The sequence below is a fragment of the Leopardus geoffroyi genome, chromosome C1, assembly GCF_018350155.1.
Source record: "Leopardus geoffroyi isolate Oge1 chromosome C1, O.geoffroyi_Oge1_pat1.0, whole genome shotgun sequence".
In the NCBI taxonomy this organism is placed as follows: Eukaryota; Metazoa; Chordata; class Mammalia; order Carnivora; family Felidae; genus Leopardus; species Leopardus geoffroyi.
The window spans coordinates 6,007,669-6,030,701 of NC_059328.1; the positions used below are offsets into that span (position 1 = coordinate 6,007,669).

Consider the following 23,033-nt stretch of genomic DNA (forward strand, 5'->3'; position numbering starts at 1 on the left):
AAAAGGAAGGAACAGCTTTGCATGCAATAGACAATCTTTTTGTAGTCTAGTCGAGCAGACTGACGTCCTTAAATTAAGAATACAGGCCAGGAAACTAAAATTTAAGAACAATTGTGAAATATAAACAAGTAAAACAAAACCAACGAGAGAACCAGCACTAAATTATTTCATTGCATTCCTAACAACTGCCACGGCTTCTCTGGATGGAACAAACCCTTCCCAGGCTTTGGGTCTCAAACCACTTCATTAAAAAATTCCTCATCTTCCCTCACACAACTAACTAGGCAATGACTGGAGAATCCTGGACATCCTGACTACAGTGTCTTTCTCATCTGTCCTCTACAGCCTATTTTATAGGAGAAAAGCATCGGATTTAAAATTACAGAGACTTAGGTTCAAAACCTGGCCGTCAACACATTACAGGACGTTAGGAAAATCACTGAGCTTCTCTGAGCCTCCATGCAAAATCTACAAAAACAGAATCATTTCTACCTACCCTTCCCCGAAACACTACATGAAGTCCTCAGTGCAATATGATACATATCTCAAATTATATACACTGATTTTTGAGTGTCCCCACCCGAAAGTGAACTGATAGGCAGCGTGGACATTTTGTTTTCACTGCACAGCAGATAAATGCTGCTTAATAACTTCAAGGTACCTCCCCCACCTCCATCTGTGACTAAGAGCATCCAAGACCAGGCCTCATTTTGGTTCATCTGAACTATTTTATATTTTAGCAGATTTCCAGTAAGTTCTTTCTAATTTTCTTAAAGCATAGTTCTGATCATACACTCATCTGCTAAAAACCATCCATGGTTTCCCGCTGTCTGACAAATGAAACCCAGTCTCTCAGCCTGGCTTTCAGAGCTCAGCATCTCTCTCCAGGTCGATCATCAACCACTGCCATCATATCCTGCCTCTATCCTTTGTCTAAAAAGGCTTCAGCTAAAGCTTGGTAACCAGAGCTTTCCAGTCCAAATCCTTCCAATCCTTCGAGGACCAGCTCAAAAACCACCACTGTGGGTTACCCTTGCCCAAGTCCTATCCCTTTGGGAAAAGGAAAACCAGTAACAAGCAAGCCACCAGCGGATTTCAGGTGATGATCAGTGTCTTAAAAAAGACGTTAAGAATGGGCAATTATCTTTAAAAACGACTAAGGATGAGGCGCACCTGGGTGGCTCAGTTAAGCGTCAGACTCTTGATTTCAGCTCAGGTCAAGATCCCAGGATCGTGGCATTGAGCCCTGGGCCAGGCTTTGTGCTGAGCGTGGAGCTTAAGATTCTTGCTCTCTCTGCCCCTCTCCCACACTTGTGCTTTCTTTTTCTCCCCCTCTCTCTTTCTCTCTCTCTCTCTCTCTTTCTCTCTCTTAGAAAAAAAAAGACAGAGAGAGAGAGAGAGAGAGAGAGAAAGATTCTCTCTCTCCCTCTACCCCTCTCCCCTGCTCGCTCTCTCCCTCTCTCTCTCTCAAATTAAAAAAGACTTAGGATGAAACAGGATAAGACCATGGTAGTCAGAAAAACCTTCCAGAGGAGGTGACATCTAGTTGAGACCTGAAGGATGAGAAGCCAGCCAGTCACCTGGAGATACACAGGAAATCCACCAAATCCAGAAACAAAGAGCCTACAATCTACATGAAACAGTACCAGGGACCATAGAGAATGCCCAAAACGTTCAAAACACAGCTTTGTTCCCTCAAAAATTTAAAATCCATTTAGGCAGGTAAATAAACTCATGAAATAAATTTCTTGAAACTGTACAGAATTAAGCAGAAAGTCAGAGAATCCCTGAAAACAGAGGGGGAAATGTGACCCACTTTGCAGCCTAAGGTAGCATTGACTCAGAGGCCAAGGTAATCGACTTGCTGTTCTGATTCTAATACTGCCGGAAAAATAACATAAACCATGCCTTTAAGCTTTCCAAAGTGAAACCTGAGATTTTTCTAATCTTACTTAATTCACACTTAGAAAAGAAATACAAAGGCCATGCTTCCAGGCAGCAGCGTAAACAAACACACTGTTAATCTGCTAATCTGGAAAATCTAGTCCGCGAATTACATTTCCTCCACTTGACTTGACTTGACTTCCCACTCCTGCAGCCTCCTCAGCGACACCGATTCACAGTTGCTGTTTCCCGGCCACTGACCACATGCCTGGGCTCACCCAGAATCTTCTAGCAGTTTCTTTCTCTAGAAACAGTTAAAGAGCTGCTGAGTAGAAAGAGTTGCCAACCAATTAGTCTCCAAACTATCCTGACTCAACTGCATCGTTCCGTCAGTATCTGGAGCAACTGAAAGTTATTCAACTATTTCAGACGTTAAGAACTGAACATGAGCTTCCCAAATGTTTGCTCACTATAAAGGAGAAAACCGGCAGACCTCTTCCAACTGAGACTCTGAAGAAAAGGCAGCAAGAGAGCCCTGTGGAGCTGTCATCAGATGCACTACATCCTGTGCCAACTTCCACTGGGCAGCAAGAAAGTAAAGATCAAGCCACCTGTGCTGGCAGATGAAGCAAGGCTTTCTCTACGAACGACTTTTCGTGAAGAGGCTTTTCCGGGATCAAACAAGGTGGAAAGGCACCTGGCGTCTTCAAACGGAACGGTCAAGAAAAAGACGGTCGGAGAGCAAGACGAGTCCTGACCCGATCAGCAGTCACTGACCGCTCGTGGCCAAGGTGGGTTTTCTCACATCAGCGCTATCCTCACTGAGTGAGAGGAAAAAATAAGTAAAATGCCAGTCTGTTTTCCTTGCAAAACTGCCTAGGTAAGTAAGCCCAGTTCACGGACACGGCCCACAATCTTCCCACATTCCAAATCCAGTCACTGTGACTGAAATTCATCCGTTTCATGACAACTAAAGAGGACAAACACCACGCTGAACCAACCAGCAGTTAGCGGCAAGATCTCGGGTCTAGAACGCACCCTTCTCTCCCCTCCACTGCCCTTATCTGGAAAAGTCAACCCTGAAGCCATCGGTTCATGAGACGCTTCCTACCTTACCTTAGCAACAAGCAGGTTCAATCATTTGTGGCTCCTCTCTAACGCACACATACTTTAGCAAATATGATGCTTTCTAGCTACTTTAAAGACATCTACCCATGCCCTGTGCCTCCCACAAGCATTTGCACATGCTGAAGGTAAGAACTTGGATTTTCCCCTTCAAGATGCAGCCATCATTCTTAATCCCTTCCTATAAAGATGCCTAGCAACAAATGCTACATAATAAAAAGGTTTAATACACACTGGCTTAACACATGAGAAGGAAACCAAAGACTTTTAGCAAAAGCAGGGAAAAACCATTTGCAATGCCAACGTGAAGTGAAGACATTTTACCATACTTCCAATGCTGGTGAAACAACGAAACTAAGATTTGAAAACACAAAATTCAATTAAATCACCAACCACTTCATCCTTATAACCCTCTCTCTTGAAAACCTCCCTATAACGTAAACACTGCATGCATTTACACATGACATACCGAAGAGGATCATGCCAATTCCAAAACAACAAAAGGTACCTTTTAAAAGTCATCTTTGCAAAGAGCTCTACTTCTGTACCATTTTTTTAAAGTAGGCTCTACACCTACAGTGTGGGGCTTGAACTCACAACCCCGAGATCAAGAGACACACAATCTGCTGACTGAGTCAGCCAGGCACCCCTCTGCTTCTGTAACATATCCTAAGAGAATCACACTTAATCATATTTGCATGAAGATAATCCGTCTTGGTTTAAAATGAGGAACTGTAACTAAACTCACAAATTTACTTCAAGTTATGAAAATATAAATAAATGTAAAATCTGTTAAAAATGTTTTCTTTAAAAAAAAATTAATGTTTCTATTCACTTTTTGACAGAGAGAGCATGAGCGGGGGGGGGGGGGGGGGGGGCGGGCAGAGAGAGAGAGGGAGACACAGAATCCGAAGCAGGATCCAGGCTCCGAGCTGTCAGCACAGAGCCTGATGCAGGGCTTGAATCCACAAGCTGTGAGATCGTGACCTGAGCCGAAGTCTGACGCTTAACTGACTGAGCCACCCAGGCGCCCGTAAAAATGTTCTTTCCTATGAAAGGTAACTATATAATCTTTCGCATCATTTTTACTCTGCTTTCGACCTTCTCAGTATGTTTTCCCATCTGAGACATGCAGTGACTCTCCGAGTCACCAGAAGTGGCTGCTGCCCTGCGGTCATTACCTCTAACAATTGCACAGGCTCTGTGAATCGGACTCTGTGCTGAATGGCCCTGAGGTTTTAGACCTGTCCAACTGGGGCACAGAATGCTGGTGGCCTTCTCTACTGCCATTCTCCCATTTCCCTTAGTAAAGAGCCCTCCCATCACTGGCACACGGCCAAAGCAAGTCCAGACTCCCTGAAGATCTGTGTAAACTGAAGTTGTTAGATGGGGGCTGCTAGAGACACTCTGGAACGGGCAACCTTAGCTTTTGCCTCTGTGCCCTCCTCCTTCAGCTGCCAGGCTGTGGTGGAGAACCACCTGTCCCCAACCCGCTGCAGAGCAATACTTTTTTTTTTTTTTTTTTTTTAATAAAACACAAATAAGACTCTGCAGGAACTGTCAAACAGCTACAAAAATTTCTAAATGGTTACTTTCTGTTTCTATACTTATCACATGGTAGACTAGTAACAAATGGTTCATTCCCTGGGCCATGATTTGAATAACACTGACCTAGAACATGGAGGTGATCTGGCTGTGGCTCCAACGGCCATCTGCGACTACAGGAGGCCCTGAGAATGGAAACCATGCACTAAGGACAATGGAGCAGATGGCAGGAAACTAGACACCTGAAGATCATGGTCACTCTACCAACCTTGGATGGCACACCCTGGAAAACACCTCATTTTATATGAGAATACAGACTTGTTACCACTGTGATTTAGGTGTTTCTTATATCTGGTGAATCCTGATAACAACTGATCTCCTCCATTTGTAGACCACTGTAAAATTTTCAAAGCACTAAATTACCTCTTTCTATTCTCACGAGAATAATCCTGTTGGTAAGCAGGACAAGTATTATCTTGATATGACAGATAGGTGGAAACTAATATCCTACAAGATTAAACAGCTTGCCTAAAGTAACACAGCCAGGAAGTTTTGACGGTAAGAACTGAAAACAGAAGCCAGCTAGGTATTTTTGTCCACAAGAGCACTCTACCTCTCAGGGAGGTGAAATTACTTAATCATAATCACAGTAAAATAAAACATAAATGACCAGGGGTATATACCCACAACGAATTACATAATGTGTGTAAGCCACGGGGTATAAAGATACATGAGCTCAAAATAATACAGGAAAGGGACAAAGCAATTCCCCCACTAACTCTTTTGTTTGGTCAACTGGCGAAAAGAAAATTGGATTTAATGACTGCAGTGAGAGTGTATGACATTTTACAGTAGTAAACTACACAAAGCATTTGGGGAAAGGACATAAACGGGCAGAAACCACAGACAATTTTATATTAACTTAGCCAGAAATGCACCAACTAAACTAAGAGCCAATAATACAGATCACATTACTTTAGGTTAGGACATAAACCCTCAAACCCTCCTCTCAAATAAAATCTGAAACATTCATACTCTATCTGGATACAAACAGAATCTGTCAGTAACCAATACTGTTTCTTTAAAAATTGTTCGGATAATACTGTCTTGGTAACAATAACACTGTCCTTCAGTATAAAGACTTCTAAGCACCAGTGTCAGTCAGAGGAGTTCTGTACTGTTCTTTCAATGGTGAAGAAGGCTGGCAAGGTGCCACCCCACTTCAGTTCCCAGGATGCCCTGTGAGCAAAAGTGTATTATTAAAAAGCTGATGGTTCATCGGCCTCATCTTCTGTGACTGGACTAATTTTTATTTGGACAAGTTTTCTTTGCCTCTGTGGGTATCAAATGTTTTATTTCATCAGTAACAAACACTGAAGTATTTGCCCATATCAATATATATCTGTTAAAGGCTAAATTAAACAGAAAAGTCATACTTTTCATAAAAACATTTTTTAAAAGGCTATTCTATTGTCCTGAATATTGTGTTGCAGCATAAAAAAAAAAAAAAGAAAAAGAAAAAAAGACCCACATGGAAAATTAGGAGACAAACTTTAATGTATTGTTATGCATATCTAACCTTTCAAATTTTCTCTACAGATATAAGCTAACTTACAAAGAAAAAAAATAAGCTAAAAAACCCCACCATTTAATTCCTCCTGTATGTAAATCCAAACATACTGTAAAAGTCCTCAAGGGTCATTAGTGAGAATGAGTTCTCCCAACAAATACCTACCTGTCAGCTGTCAGCTGGCTATACAGAAACGATGCGGGGAGGGGAATGGGTTGGGGGGGGGGGGGGGCAGGCACAGCTGTAGATCTAAATACATAAAATACTCAACCAGCTCAAAGTAATGCAGAAAGGAAAAATTCCCCACTAACTCTACCAACCACACAACTCTCTCAGAGGCATGAGGCCAAGGGAAGAAGGAAAGGGTGCTTTGGAGTGACACTTTCAGGGAAATAATCCTCTAGAGTTTGTGCTAGTCAGCAAACTACAGCCCCACAGGCGATATATATCCCACCATCTATTTCTGTAAGTAAAGTTTCACTGGAACCAGCCATGCTGTCACATATTGTCTCTGACCAAGGTGAGTAGGTGCCACAGAGAAGACACTCACTATCTGGCCTTTTACAGAAAAAGTTTACCACTCCTGGGTGCAAAAACCATCTGTCAATAAGTAATGTTAACTAATCAGTTACCTGCACAGTAGCAGCAAAAAATAAGACGGCACTTCTCTGGTAATTGGTGAGAATTGAGCCTAAATTTCATAAACACCTTTGTGTCTGTAAGATTTGCCTAGAAAAAAGCTGACCCAAACACAGATCGTCTCCCAGCAGTATGCCAAACACAAAACAGCCTATGACTCAGAAATCTAGTGGCCCACACTGTTAATTTATCTTCCCTATAGAAAAAAAAAAAAAACTCAATTTGAGTGACAAAACAAATTTCTCTAATAAATAAACTACAGAGATCTATGGTCTGGTGTGATGTATCTTTGGAAACAATGCTGACAGAGTATGTGACAATGCCCCTCAAAATCACCTGAGAGAGATTCCAAGTTCAATACTCCCCAAGGTCAAAAGTATTATTAAACATGACAGATGCCCAGGGCATGCTCCAGTTAAAAGGAACTTTCACTGGGTTTCAGTTCTCTTTGCTTCCTTCGGGAGTTAAAATAGCAAGTGCTTAACCATTTCATTTGCACTGATGCTAATTGTTAAAAAGGCCTTTGGATTTTCAAAGAAATTCATGTTGCTTCTTGGTAAACTAGATCTCTAAAATGGTAACCCAAGCAGGTAGGTAGCTAAACCAACAGGAAGAAAAACTACACAGGACTAGAAAACTGGTTAATAATAAAAATCCATGTGTTACGATTCCATGACTAAAAAAAGATTTAGATACAAAGGAATTTGGCCTGCGGTACCACGGTCATGTGGCTACTGAGGGGGGGAAGGAACGGCGTCTGCAGCACGGTTTTTCTAAGCCACATTCAGGGCACGTGACAGATTAAAGTGCACGTACGGGTGACCTAATTTGGCCTGGACAATAATCAAGTCTGTAAAGCAGGGGAGTTTCACTGTTATTTTGTAAATAAACATCTCACTGGATCTTTTTTTTAATGATCAGTCCTTTTGGCAGTTTCCTAGCCCACCTTCTAAAAGAAGCCATTCCTCTGCTCGACAAGCTGCCTGATACTCAGCAGTCACCGTCACTGTTAGATAATTCTATTTCCTCCAGAAACAGCAGGAAGGCATCATTTCATCCAAAGGAAGAAAGAAGACCAAAGGTTGTCTAGGTCTCAGTCCTCGGCCCTTCTCCCCGAAATATAAAAGGGCGATACATCTCTTTCAGATACAGCAATACTCAGACAAGTTCCCACTGCATTCAAAGCAGCGTAACACAAGTTGAAAACTCAGGTTGTGTTCTCCAGATCACTGTGACATTACACAAGTGTGCATTCGAAAGACTCCTTGGCTGGGATTACAAAGTGCACACAGCCGATCAGCCTGGTGGAATGCTGCCTCTCTCTCCTGGACAGACCACCACCCACGTCCTTTACTTACTCTTTCAACCAAAATGACTGAGAGAGGAAGGGGGGGGGGGCATGAATCTGGTCAGGGGAACCGGAAACAATGCACAGCATCTCTCCCCACAGATCCTCTCTGACACTGGAACCCGCCTGGCACTCACGTCTCCCAGGGGAGCTCTCCCACACCAGAGTCTCTGTGGCAGCCAGGCACCCCCCTCCCCCGCCCGTGGCCAGATTCCATCCACATAAGCCACTTCCCATGCCGTACAGTGTGCAAAGCCCTCCCTCTCTTTCCACCCTTACTTCGCTCCTCTCCCTTCCCTCTCAACCCTCTCTCCTCCTACTAGATAAAAGGATTTTTTAAATCTGATCAGTTTTCCAGGGATGCAGAAATGCGATCTTACACTATTCTCTAGCCTCACCTCATGGCTCCACCACAGGGACCGACATCTCTTAACACGGCTTTGTCCGGCTGACCATGCTCTTCCTGAGGCTGAATCAAAAAATTCTTTTATAAACAGTACTGTCTCTACCATAAGAATATAAATATGTCACACCACCAATGTTAAAACGCTGAAGCTGAATCTTATCCCCCCTCAGACAGACTGTAGAAGGACAGAAGGCTTCAAACTTCACCCAGAAGATTCCAACTGTGCCAGTCCAATGGAGAAGTCCAATTATGCTTCCTTCCACATGACAACGCCTCCTGTAGAACTCCTCCCGGGCTGGTGGATAATGGCAAAGGGCTGCCCCCAAAAGCTCTTCCTTCTCGTCATTCCTAGCCTTTGTATTAGACTGGGACCAGTTACACTACCAACACTGACAGAGCCCGGTGCTGGTTTCTTTTTTCTCTCCCTGAAGCTCACCCGATGAGGTTACTTTCTTTCTCAATTGGTTGGCTGAAAAAAATCACATCAGTTACCTAACAAATTAACACCACCACCATCCCTCCTTAAAAGTTATGCCTGGGGCGCCTGGGTGGCTCAGCCGGTTAAACATCCCCCTTTGGCTCAGGTCATGATCTCCCTGCTCATGAGTTCGAGCCCCATATCGGGCTCTGTGCTGACAACTCAGAGCCTGGAGCCTGCTTCAAATTCTCTCTCTCTCTCTCTCTCTCTCTCTCTCTCTCTCTCTGCCTCTCCCCCACTCACGCTCTGTCTCTCTGTGTCTCAAAAATGAATAAATGTTAAAAAAAAAAAAAAAAGCTACGCCAAAAAATTAATTAATAAAAATGAAGTCAATTTCTTGTAGAATGTTCCCCCTAAGGGAAGAATATAAAACTCAGCATGTATTAGCCAATGTGTCAGGTTGATGTAATATGCCAAATGCAACTGATGTTTGCTAAGGATATCACTAAAATCTGTTAAACAACCCACCCACAGCTACAAAAGAGAAAACAAACAAAAAACAAAATTAAAAAAGAAAGTGTGCGTGTGTGGCCAACACTCTGTTTAATAACTCCAAAAGATACAGAGTCACTTAGGCAAAAGGAAATCACACATCTATTCAAGAGCATTGTTAAGTGGAAGGGAATCATCCAAAGGGCTCCACCAGCCGACTGAATAATTTTCATACAAAATGCCTACCAAATCTCCCTATGCTGCCAACAAATCACCAGCTGAGGCAAATCCCAGATAATGAAACGCTGTAAGAAGGGCTCTTTTTAATAATTTAGCCCATCAAGGAGTGGGTATCGATTCTTGTTTTCAGCAGAAGGAGAGCGCGTTATCTTCAGCCTTACAGCTCAGTGACAACATCAGGGAATTTAATCACAGTGCCTTTCCTGTCATGCAATCCTTAAACTGTCACCTTGGATTCTTTGTCATTCTTCATCGGTTTCTAAAGAAGCCCTGGTCTCATGGACGTGTCTTCCCTCCTTAACCAACAGTAACCATAGCAGCATTTCAAGTTCTACAGATGAAACATAGCTGTCAATTACCATTTGCCAGCTGCTTTTCTTTTAAAGAATTTTAACAATGCATCAGACATCTTTGTGCATTCCCATCTTGTTTGTTAACAAATCTGCTCAATATCTTAAGAGCAGATTGACATTCAATCACTATGGTAAGTGTGCCAATCTCTGGACATCTGTGGACATTTTTAATATATCCAAGAAGACGCTACCAACGAAAGGAAAAACCAGGGGAAGCTGTATACATATCAACCACTATTATTTCCCCATTCCAACATGGGAAACTTTCAAAAACCAAATTAACCCTAAACTTTCAAAAACCAAATTAACCAAATATTAACTTTGGTGGTAATGTTGATTTAAGTGTATTCCTGAATCTTTATATACTAAAAATATATTTGAGACAAAAAAAACTCTCTGACTGAAATCAAGCGAATGGTCTCTGGTACAAGTACAAATCAAACTGCTCTCATCCCTCACAGAATGGTCTGCACTCCGGTTACACGACCCTTAAACTTCACTAACGTCATTCAATTTCCATTTTTTATTGTCCAATGAGCTCTACCTTTCACCGAGAGTGCGAGAGGACGCATTGCGGTCAGCCGTTGCCACTAATTTGTCTTTGGATGCAATTCCATGGTGTTCCTCCACAATCCTTTGGATCGAGGCACCTTACTAATCCCAAGGGTTCCGGGCCCAAGGTCCCCATACACACCTACTGCTGACACCAAAGGCACTGTACCTCTGTCTTTTGAGGTCCTTCTGCTTTTCCATCCAAACTAAATTGTTACAAGGCCCTGGGGCAGTACAGCAGCATCCCCTCCCCCCCATTCACTCAGCCATCAAGGAGAACCGTCACTTGTCAAGAGGCTGAGACCAAGGGCGGCAGCAGCCCCATAACCAACACCACCCCCACTTTCCTGTTGTAACAGCATGACAAGGTCCTCTCTAAGACAGATTCAAAGGAGAGAACACCCAGCATTCGAATAAATGAAACCTAACAAAACAGCCTCATGTCACGTTAGCTGAAAAACTGACAATGCACACGTTTACAAGGTATATGCTGTAGGAGTTCTACAAGCCCGTTAAGAATTCCCACAGGGAAGGAAATACATATTTAGAACAAAAAAATGTTTTGTTTTTTTGTTTATCACATACTGATACCTAATTACTAAAACCATAGCCAGGAATACCCTCTGGGCTCCACACCACTCTCATTTTCGTGAGAGGTAGAAAACACAGTGGAAAAACACCCAACAGTCCCTTCTTTCTTAAAAACAAAAAAACAAAAAAAAACCTAATACACATACATGCACATCAGGTTTTTTTGGCTAATCTTCCCCTTGACTGTATTAATGCTATACTTTGTGTTGATGGTCTCATTCGTCGCATTTTATGTACTCCTTTTTAAAAAAAAAAAGTCCTTCTTGGGGCACCTGGGTGGCTCAGTCAGTAGAGTGTCCGACTCTTGATTTCAGCTCGGGCCATGATCTCACAGTTCATGAGATCGAGCCCCACACTGGGCTCTGCACTGACAGTGAGGAGCATGCGTGGGATTCTCACTCTGCCCCTTCCCTGCTGACACGTGATCTCACATTCTCTCCCTCTCTCTCAAGATAAATATTTAAAAATAAATAAACAAAAATTTAAATTCTTCTTCACCTGATTTTTAAAATATTTCCCCCTGTCTTCTAAATGAAGAAAACCACTAATTCAATGAATAAGGTGCAGAGTCGGGACCTGTTCCAGGCACTGCAAACAAAATGATGAAAAGCACAGCCCTTCCATTTACTCTTGCCAGAAGGATGGACTACAGTTGATCCTTGAAGGACACAGGTTAAAACATGCAGGCCCACTTTTATACGCAGATTTGTTACAGTGCAGTAACGCAAATTTTTCTCTTCCCTATGACTTTCTTCATAACATTTTCTTTTTTTCTAGCTGACTTTCTTATAAGAATACAGTTTATAGCACATATATCATACAAAATATATGATAATCAACTATTTGCGTGATTAGTAAGGCTTCCTCTAGTAGGCTATGACAAGTTATGTTCTGTGGCACTCAGAAGTTACACACAGATTTTCTACTGCAGAGCGGGGAGGAGTCAGCGCCTCTAAACCCCAACGTCGGTCCAGGGTCAACTGTATATACATATAAAGTAGCCAAGGCACGTCAGGAACACGGGCGGACTGTCTCCCTCAAAGAGGAGCAAGAGATGGGAAGGTGGGAGAAGGACAGGGCTCATTCTTCTTTTCATTTCAAAGTATATCTTAAATTTTCTCTATGTATTCATTTCCTGGATTGTCTATTTTATCATTGCAAATAACAGAGTTGAGAGCTACAAGATGTAACTGAGTGAGTTTACATGAAACCAAATACCTAAGTTGTACTACTATGGTTACCACAAAGTAAGTAAATAAATAAGACAAACCAACGTGCCACACATTAATGCCACAGAAGGACAAAGTCGCATCACAGCAAGCTACACTTACACTTATGGAGGTTTCTCAAGGATAACAACAACCAGAAAGCGACAGAAGAACTGAGTCATCATGAGGAACCCACTAGTCGAAACACGCCATACGCCATCCCCCAGCGCTCCAATCTGGGCCAGAAGCAATCAGTGAGAAGCGGCTATTTCATTTCAGCAAAACACAATCAGCCATTCTATTCAATTAATGTTGACAGAATTTCATTGTTTGGTTGTTATTGTTGTTGTTCTGTTGTTCAGTTTGAACTCATTTAAAATTAATATAAGACGCTCGGGTTTGAGAAACGTAAGAGGCCCTGGAACTGGCCTACCTCCTGCAAAGGACGTGATCAGGTCTGCATTTACAACAGTCACGAGGTGGAAGGCAGACTTCCGTTCACTAAAGCTGGCTGCCACCAGCATCTCCTGGGGCGTGCCTGGGAAAACGATGGATTCCTGGGCCTCACTCCAGAACTACTGAAATAATATTCTGGTTTTACAAGTGAGGAAACTGAGGTGCAGAGAGAGTAAGAAACTTGATCACTAGTAAAGCTTGCCAACATGAATCAAAACAAGACCATAATTTCAACAGTAAAAATGTGTATTTTTTTAACCATGTCCATGATCTATTACTTCACTTCTAAGCAGCTTTTCTCGCCTCGGGAGGCTCAACAGGGAACAAACACCATCACAGGTGTTTTTTTCCTCTGCCTAGAAAAAGATTTTCCTCTTTCTAGAAAAAATCTGAAAATTCATATAGTCCTTCTCATTTTTAGTATTCTAAAACTGAAAAACACCCTGAGCACTCAGTCTCTCCCATCGCCCCCACCCCTCTCTCGGTTTCTTTCTTCCACTTTACTCAAAAATCCCACACTGGGATTAATGGTAGGTGAATTCTGATCTGTTTTTCAAAGGCAGAGCAATTTTGTGTTTACAAAAAAAAATTGCCATTCCACAGTCGCTACAGTGATTCAGGCAAAAATAATCACTGGGTGGTGTATTAGTGGGTAAAACTTTGATGAAGAACAGGATATTTACATGGTCTCAAAGTTTCTCCCTACAAGTTACTTACCAACTACAAAGGAAAAGTTGGTAACTTATCCAAGTGATCAATGTTAACTTAATATCACTAATAACGTGACAAACTGATATCATAATCTCTCTGATGTAAAGACCTTAGGACACAATACCACTAATAAAACAGTCTAGCCTAAAATGCATAACCTAAATCTAATAGGCAGGGAACAACAAACTACAAAAAACTAGACTGCACTCTTTAAAAACATGTCAGTGTCATCAAAAGACAAAGAGAGGAGCACCTGGGTGGCTCAGTCAGTTGGGCGACCGATTTCAGCTCAGGTCATGATCTCGCAGTTTGTGAGTTCGAGCCCCGCGTCGGGCTCTGTGCTGACACCTCAGAGCCTGGAGCCTGCTTCCGATTCTGTGTCTCTCTCTCTCTCTCTCTCTCTCTCTACCCCTCTCCTGCTCACGCTCTGTGTCTCTCTGTCTCTCAATAATAAATAAATGTTAAAAAAAATTTTTTTAAATAAATAAAAATAAATAAATAAATAAATAAATAAGACAAAGAGAAGCTAAGACATTGTTCCAAATTAAAGGAGAGCTAAGACACATGGTAACTAGATGTAAGTGTGATGTTGGTCTAGATATTAGGTCCAAAGAACTGCCACAGAGGGCACTACTGGGACACATGGCAAAATGTGAACATCTACAGATCAGATGAGTATTGTTAAACTGTTAAATTTCCTGTTTTTGGTAACTATGTGGTGACTATATAAATAAATGCCCTTGTTCAGGGGCGCTTGGGTGGCGCAGTCGGTTAAGCGTCCGACTTCAGCCAGGTCTCGATCTCTCGGTCCGTGAGTTCCAGCCCCGCGTCGGGCTCTGGGCTGATGGCTCAGAGCCTGGAGCCTGTTTCCGATTCTGTGTCTCCCTCTCTCTCTGCCCCTCCCCCGTTCATGCTCTGTCTCTCTCTGTCCCAAAAATAAATAAACGTTGAAAAAAAAAATTTTTTTAAATAAAAAAAAATAAAAAAAAAATAAATGCCCTTGTTCTTACAAAATACAGTTAACTATTTAGAAGTAACAAGTCAAAATGTCTGCCTTTTACTGGTCAGATTCAGAACAGCGGAATAGAGTCCAGAAACAAATCCACATAAATATAGTCAACTGACCTTTGACAAAGGAACAAAAAGGCAAATACAATGGAGAAAGGATAGTTTTTCAACTAATGGTGCTGAATAACCAGGCAGCCACATGTAAAAAACAAAGAAAGAAATCTAGACACAGACTACACCCTTCACAAAAATCAACTCCAAAGGGACCACGTACCTAAAATGTAAAACACAAAACTAGAAAACTCCTAGAAGATAACAAAGGAGAAAAACTAGATGACCCTGGGTTTGGCAATGACTTTTTAAATTCAACACCAAGCACGTAATCCATGGCGGAAGGAATTGATAAACCAGACTTCACTAAAATCAAAAACTGCTCAACAGAAGACACTGTCAAGAAAAGAGAAAGAGAAGCCTCAGACTTGGAGAAAAGACCTACAAAAGACACACCTGACAAAGGATTATTGTCCAAAATATGCAAAGAATTCCTTAACGCTCAACAATAAGAAAATAAGCGGCCTGATTAAAAACTGAACCACAGACCTTAGCAGACACCTCACCAAAAGATCCACAGATAGCAAGTAAGCATATAAAAACAGAACTCCACATGGTATGTCATCAGAGAAATGCAAATTAAAACAGCAATCAGACATCACTACACATCTATTAGAATGGCGAAAATCCACAACACTGACAACACCAAATGCTGGCAAGAATGGGGATCAAGAGGAACATTCATTCACTGGTAGGAAAGAAAACTGGTACAGCTACGTTGGAAAACAGTTTCGTTGTTTCTTTAAAAACCAAACATACTCTTACCATACAATCCAGCAATCACACGCCTTGGTACTTACCCAAAGGACTTGAAAACTTATATCCACACAAAAACCTACGTGCTGATGTTATAGCAGCTTTATTCATAATTGCTAAAACTAAGAAAAGTGAAGACATCTTTGAGTAAGCGAATGGATAAACTGGTTCATCGAAACAATGAAATATTATTCAGCATGAAAAAGAAATAAGCTTCAAGCCATGAAAAGACATAGGAGGAACCTTAAGTGCATGCTACTAAGGGAAAGCAGCCAATCTAAAAAGGATACATACTATATGGTTCCAACTCTGACATTCTGGAAAGGCAAAACTGTAAGAGTCAGCAGAGAATTTGCTGGTTGCCAGGGGTTGGGGGAAGGGAGGGGTGAACAGGCAGAGCAAAGAGAATTTTCGGGGCAATAAAACTCCTCTGTATAAAGCTGTAATAGTGGATACATGGCATTATAAACTAGTCTAAACCCACAGAATGTGCAATATACCAAGGGTGGACCCTAATGGAAGCTATGTGCTTTGGATAATGATGTGTCAATGCAGGTTCATCAACTGTAACGTATGTACCACTCTGATAGGGGAGGTTGACGATGGGGGAGACGATTCATGTGTAGAGGTAGGAGGAATGTGGGAAATCTGCACCTTCTGCTCAATTTCGCAATAAACTTAAAACTGCTCTGAAAACTGAAGTCAGGAGGGAGGGATGGAGGGAGGGAGGGAGGGAGGGAGGGAGGAAGGAAGGAAGGAAGGAAGGAAGGCAGGCAGGCCGGCCGGCCGGCCAGACAAATTCAACCTAATTACACAACATGAAATCAAAGACAAAAACAGAAAATGTCCACTTGTAGGCACAAGGCATAATAATTTAGTACACCAATTTCTATAGACCATGGAAGGCCTAATTAACCTTAGGTATATTACTTACACTTCAGTCCAGTTCCTAAGAAAAACCTGGTACTCTAGTGAAGGCCTTGATATTTGTAAGAGTTGCTACCACCACAAGCACTAGGATATCCTAAAATGAGGGGTGACACTAAAAACAAAGTTAAATTCAACAAAACTGCGTTCTACTTTCGTGTGCTGACATTTCTTTGGCAATTTATTATCAGTAAAATTAATTCTGGAGAGCTTGTAAAGCCGGAGAACTCCACATATCTACTTAGATATTTTTCAAACAATACAGAACAGCCCAAGAAGGCAAGATTAAAAGACCTTGCAGTGTCCGTGAGGAACACAGGGTGATGCAGGAGGTGCCCCTGAAAAGAGCTGCAGCTCAGTGAAACCTACAGGCAATCTTTCCACCTCGCACCGGCCTACGGTAGTAAGCACACTGCTGAAAGAGTGGGCAGTTTTATGAGATCATAAGGTTATTCAAATCTATGCTCCGACAAGGTGGCTTGATGCCCCTTTTGTAAAAAAAGGAGCAGACGAACAAGACAGATAGCCCTCAAGAACAAATCAGTTGAAATTGGCTTTTATGGGAGAGCAGGAAACGAAAACAGCCATTCAGAGGGAAGGAATTTCTCTGCAAGCAGGGGATAAAGCCCTCTCATACTGGGAGGCTGGGTGTTTCAAGAATTTTTTCAACTTGCTGCCTTCAAATTCAACAGCTATTAATCACCTTCCATTTAGGGTAGTTGGACTAATCCCAGCATTTGTACCAGTAATTTTTCTAAAAATTCAGTTGTTTTAATTTCCTTCATGACAATCAAATATAAAAGGCAATGGTTATTTTTGGCATTCTTAATGTCAACTGGGGAAGCTACAGGAAATACTGAAAGAGCAGGATATCCTTAGAAATTCCTGCATATCTACACAAGCAACCAGACTGGAGTTCTCTACAAGGAACTAGGTAAAAAAACAAAAAAACAAAAAAACCATAATCAGCCTTCATTTTAAAGTAGCATCCTATAATAAGTGTTCACCTTTAATTACTAAATACTATCAAGTCCCAAGTATGAAAAATATCAGTGTTAGAAACGATACTTACGAACGATAAATACCTTACACAGGAAAGAAATATTATTTTCACACCGGTATGAATTACAATCGCAAAAGCTTAAACTAGATATTAAGCAAAGCATTCTTAGGTTTCGAGGAGGTAAATGATGTATCTCACAGGCCTGCTTTATGGATCCAGGAAGGTGTAGCAGGGAGCAGCAGAGAAGGCACACACTGAGCAGAGACCCAGGAGACCCAGATTCTGGCCTAGCAGCCCCTCCCGAACAGGAATCTGGGGAAAGCTACGGGGCCCTAGCTTCCCGCTCTGCGTGAGTGGACCAGGTCTGTGTACATCAGTGGAGTGGATTTACTCCAAGGAAAAAGCAAAATTCAATTTCTTACACGCATGAAGTTTTACCCAAAATGAACACACAAGATCTACAAACGCAACACCACTACAGGAATTATTTTTCAAATGTACACAGATGTCATTAAGATAAATGAAAACGAAACTCAAAGAGTAGCTGTTTGTTAATCACGCATTTTTTAAACAAAATACTAAAATTATAACCACCACAAGGGCTAACAGGAAAACAAAATTAACTGATACTAAGAAGGTTTCTCACACCGGGGCCCTTGGGTGGTTCAGTCCGTTGGGGGTCTGGCTCTTGATTTCAGCTCAGGTCATGATCTCACAGCTTGGCGGGTTCAAGCCCCACGTTGGGCTCTATGCTGCCCCTGCAGAGCCTGCTTGGGGTTCTCTCTCTCTCTCTCTCTCTCTCTCTCTCTCTCTCTCTCTGCCCCTCCCCTGCTTGCACTGTCTCTATCAAAATAAATAAATACACTTTAAAAATTCATTAAACAAAAGAAGAAGGGTTCTCACACCATATGTTACCACCACTGTCCACTCATTCGGGGCGAGGCCAGCCTGTGACACTCTCAGCGGCAGAAGCCACTACCAAGCGAGTGAGCAGCACGCTAACTCAGGAGTTCTTCAAGTAAAGAGGAGGCAAAGGTGGGCACCACTGCAGGGACCATCCAGGAAATACAGAAGCCAGCCACGAGAGCAATGGACATTACACAAGGCGGGGGGGGGGGGGGGGGAGAGGAGAAGGGATCCCGAGTTAAACCTCAGAATTCATTCCTGACATTTATTCAAGGCAAGATTTTCTACAACTGTAAACCTCATATTTTCTCATCTGCAAAATGAAATAAATACCACAAATTAAACTATGTGAAAAGAGTAGCACAGTGCCTGGGCACCAAGTAAATGCTCAGTGTCCGCATACGTCCCTAACGAGCAGCCAGCTGATCTGTAAGCGGAGAGTTTATAGAGCCACAGTTCTCAATCTTCATTTGAAAGCTTTTTCAACATTTTTAGGAATCCACTGATTAGCATCCATGGTTGAAAAGAATACTCTCCCCGGAAAAATCCACATACATATAAGACTCTGCAATTTCAGGAACTTCACAGACCCTGTTACACTTAAGGAGTCCTAGGGGCCTATGGACCTCAGACCAAGAATGTGTAGAACACTAATAAATTATTTAACACCTGAATTTGTAAAACTATGTAACAACAGACACTGCTTAATGAATGCTTATCATATGCTCAACACCACGCTAAGCAGATCAATGGACTTCTTCGCTCTTTGCAACAACTGCTGAGGTAGACAGTAGTGCTGTGCCCACTTTAAAAGTGAGAAAATTAAGTGCCAGGAAGGTAATGAACATGTCCTCCATTACACAGGAACGCATCAGGAGAGAAACATGTTCTCTAAAGAATAATGCACCAAAACCAAAACCAGTAGTTTAAAAAAATGACAAATAAAATTGTTTGTCATCTTACACTATTACAGGCCTGTCCTATTTATCTGCATCAGCTGCTCAACAGAGGTCTTAAACATGCAAAAAGCTAGGCGACAAAATAAAAATCCTAAGTATCTAACGAGTCTAACCCTTGCTCTCCCAGTGAGGAAGGGATTAGCACACCCTACAAGAAGTCCAGCCTGCAGAGCCGCCTCCATGAGAACTAAAATGAATGTGCATTCTAAGTCTCCTTTCCAGAGCTGCACCTTCTCTGCTTTTTGGAAAGAGTCTCTGTCCTGCCATTTAAACCACCGGATACTGGGAGCAGCTGTGGGGGTGGAGGGGATCATCTCTACCCAGTGTAGGGAGAAGCTGGGCAACGTTTTCTTTGCCTTCTCACCTCCCTCACTACCCCTGGACTGCCAATAAACACAGCACCTTTTGCTAAAAAAATCCAAGCTAACATATTCTCTATAAGAAGGGAAAATGCTGCCTTTCCAGCACAAATACTTTAAAATTGAACAAATAAGTTAAAAATTATAAAATTAACTCTTTGAGTTGTATCGCCATTAGCGTAGAAACACCGATCAGACAGATACCTGAATATGCAAAGAAAGTTAAATTACGATGCAGTTAGTGCTATCCTATAAAAACTAAATTAACAAAAATAGTCTATTAGGGAAGACATCTGGTGTATCATGGCAAGAACTGTTAATGATATTGTCTGCAACCCTGTAATCAATTTTTTCTCCCAGCAGCTCTCTCATTGCACTGTATTAGATCTGTGTGCCTGCAGAATTTATGAGCACTCCACACATGGGGGGTAGCTTTGCCAACTGGATCCAATTCAGATCCAGCTCAAATGACTTTGGCAGCATGAAGCGTTGTTAAAGAACAATCAATACAGTTTGCTTCATGCAGCATCATCTTGACTCAAAGAAGATTTATCTTATTACAGAACCTCCTCAAACCTACATCCGATGGTATCTGAGTACACCACCGATCATGAACTTATTTAAAACTCCAGTGAACACCATACTTTTCTGCTAAATAAGTAAATAAATAAATACTGGTCATCACTAATGCTAATACAAAAAGTTTACTGAAAATCAATGTTATTATGGGCAAAATTTTAAATCTACTCAACAAATCCTGATTAATGAATATTGTAGTACATGAAACAGTCAAACAATGACATCCACACTAACTGGAGAATAAAGTAGAAAGTATCAGCCTGAAAGAGAAAATCATCTCTTAGATATATATGGAAACAAGATGGTAACTGTAAAGGCTGAAGTCTTTGAAGTAGAGAGTCAAGTTGGGACTCTGCTAATGCGTCCCTTATGATGTCAATATCTTTCCAGGGATTAAAATTAGACTTTTATCCACTACACTGGGTTTTATCTTCCATTGTGAATGGTTGTTATATCAAGAATTCCAAGGTTTCCATAATGTGAGCCTTTTTTCTGGTCTAATTCTTGATAAATTACACCAGCAACTATTCGCACATGACATTGCTGTTGTGACGATTACTCCTGGTTTTGTTACGATGATTAATATCCTAGCTCCCCTGTCCTGGTCCTCCTCTCTTTACACATGGGTGACAGCCCTCACCATCTAGCTGGAGCTTGTGCCATCTGGCCAGAATGCACCGGATACCCAATCCATCTTCTTAAGCAAGCATTTGCAAATCAGCTTGCCTGGAATAAAAAAGCCTACAAAGGCTTCTCCCCCACGTGTCACATAAAATCTGCCCTCGTCTCACCTCTGCCATGCTCTATGATCTGGCCCCGCGTTATGTGCCACCTCCACCCCCACGACCCACTAACCTGTGCTCTTCCCCGACGTCCTGCGGTCATCTTCTCTCAACTCCCAGCCTCACCGGGCTCACCGCCTATGTGGCTTACAGGGACAGGTGGACACGTCCACCTGGAAGGCTCCTCCAGTCTGCCTGGCCACGTGTTGCTGATGTATCAAAAACCAACCCGGCTCCTCAAAACCTGCCTGTCTTCACAAAACTCCCCCAAGTGGGACAGCCCGTTTGGAGCACTCGCTTTTCCTACTTTCAAGATACTATTATTCTACACTATAACTGAGCAATTCATTATACAGCGCCAGGTATCTTGTGTTATTTTCTGAGTATGCATTTGAGCCCCATGGTCAGATTACGCACAACAAGAGAAAAGACAGGTCTTCAACTTCTTTGGCGATTAACAGCAGTCAATCAGAATAAACACCTGTCTTCCGGAAAACATTATCATTAAATCCTCATAAAGGCAAAAGAAAGGCAGACAGGTGTTTACACAACTTTCATAAGAGGGGAGATACAGGACACACAAACAACCCACAGATCACCAACACCAGGCCCCGTGCTCTAGGGACAAAGCACCACAGACACTTCGTCCTGCTGCACCTCACACACACGTCATTACCACCAGGTAACGGAGACATTACCAGGGCACAGCCGAGTCCACTGTAGCTACACCCTAACTCAAGCCTTTCAAAGGGTTTAATTCTCTATCTGGCATCGCAGAAGAGCCTAGCTGCTTCTGAGCGATATTCGACAAAATGTCACCTGAGAGGACAGCATCCAAAATAGTTTAGATTTGTGGGCCCTAAGTCCCCACGATGCTGGGGAAGTGCACATTTCACACTTGGACTCAAACTTACCCCCTTTTTTCCCCATTTCAGTTGCCAACATCCATACTCGCTGCTGATTGCCAGCTCCTGCTCCTTGCAACAGCCCAGCATGCTCTCTGCTGGCGCCCCAATACCCTACACCACCAAACCCCGCTGACTTCTGGAACTGTCCTAGAGGGGTAAGGCAAGTCCCGTATTTTGCTTCCTCTGTGCATGTACTTGTTACTCCTTTAAAAACACATACAATACAGCACATTTTTAAAGGGGCTCTGGGGAGGGAGGTAATATTCCTATTTTATACCCTATGGGATATAAAATATTGATAGCTTTTAAAAACGGGATTCTCCTTACCCCTACAGGCCCTCTCCCGGCTTCAGAAAGATGTTGTGGTGGCTGTGATGCCACCGGCAGAGAGCATGCTGGGGGGTCACACAAAGCAGGAGTTGGAGATCTGCAGCAGGCCTGGGAGTTGTGGACCTAAAAAAGAAAAGAGCTTTCAGTTAGCATGCCCAACGTCCCCTCCAGCCCTGGTTACTGGGGGCACGCAGCACACAAGCAGGTATCTGCACCACCCTTGAGCAGATGGCCTCTCAGAAAATTTGTTCTACCACCGAAGTTATCAGCCTTTCTGCATCAGCGCCGTTGCCTTAGTTCAGCATGAACAAACATAAGAGCCTTGTGGCTCCAGACTTTAATCTGGGTCCTGTTGTAAAGCAGTATGGTGTGTGCCCCCCAAGTAACCAAGTTAAGATGTGACACAGTGCCAAAACACAGTGACAACGGCATGCTTTGCTTAGAATAAAAACAAAAACGCAATGGTGTCAGATAAATGCAGCCGTAAATGAACCAGAAGTGGACAAACTGAGCTTTCAGAAGAGTTTCTAATGCGAGACCCTAGAGGCACAAGACAGGTACTTAATAAGGAAATATTTGAGGCATTAGGAGGTCAAAGGAAGATCCTACCATTTTCTCAAAGTCCTAGTTTAATTTTGTAAAGCTAAAGGCAAGGCAAAAGACAAAAGCTTAATAACAGAGGGAAAAAAGACACCTTTAAAGTGAGTTTTAATTTTCTCCCAGTGCCCATGTGAACAGGCACAAAACATAAGCTCAAGAAAGACACTATTTCTTTTAGGCGCGAAACGAGCGCTGGTGCATACCCACGTGTCTATGCGTCTTCCTTTACACCGTGCAAACATTTAAAGCAGCAGCAGATTAGAGAGC

General features: G+C 42.4%; 1 protein-coding gene across 7 annotated transcripts in view; it reads right to left on the reverse strand.

Annotated features, from left to right (window-relative positions):
* Positions 1 to 23,033, reverse strand: part of RERE (arginine-glutamic acid dipeptide repeats) — a 424,545-nt gene that overhangs the window by 198,506 nt on the left and 203,006 nt on the right. For 6 of the 7 annotated variants that reach the window (XM_045475551.1, XM_045475545.1, XM_045475550.1 and 3 more), the window contains one exon: positions 22,164 to 22,289. The exons of the other annotated variant lie outside the window; for it this stretch is intronic. In XM_045475551.1, the coding sequence (XP_045331507.1) occupies positions 22,164 to 22,289 (126 nt within the window). The remainder of the gene's footprint in view (positions 1 to 22,163; positions 22,290 to 23,033) is intronic. 7 annotated transcript variants of the gene reach the window in all.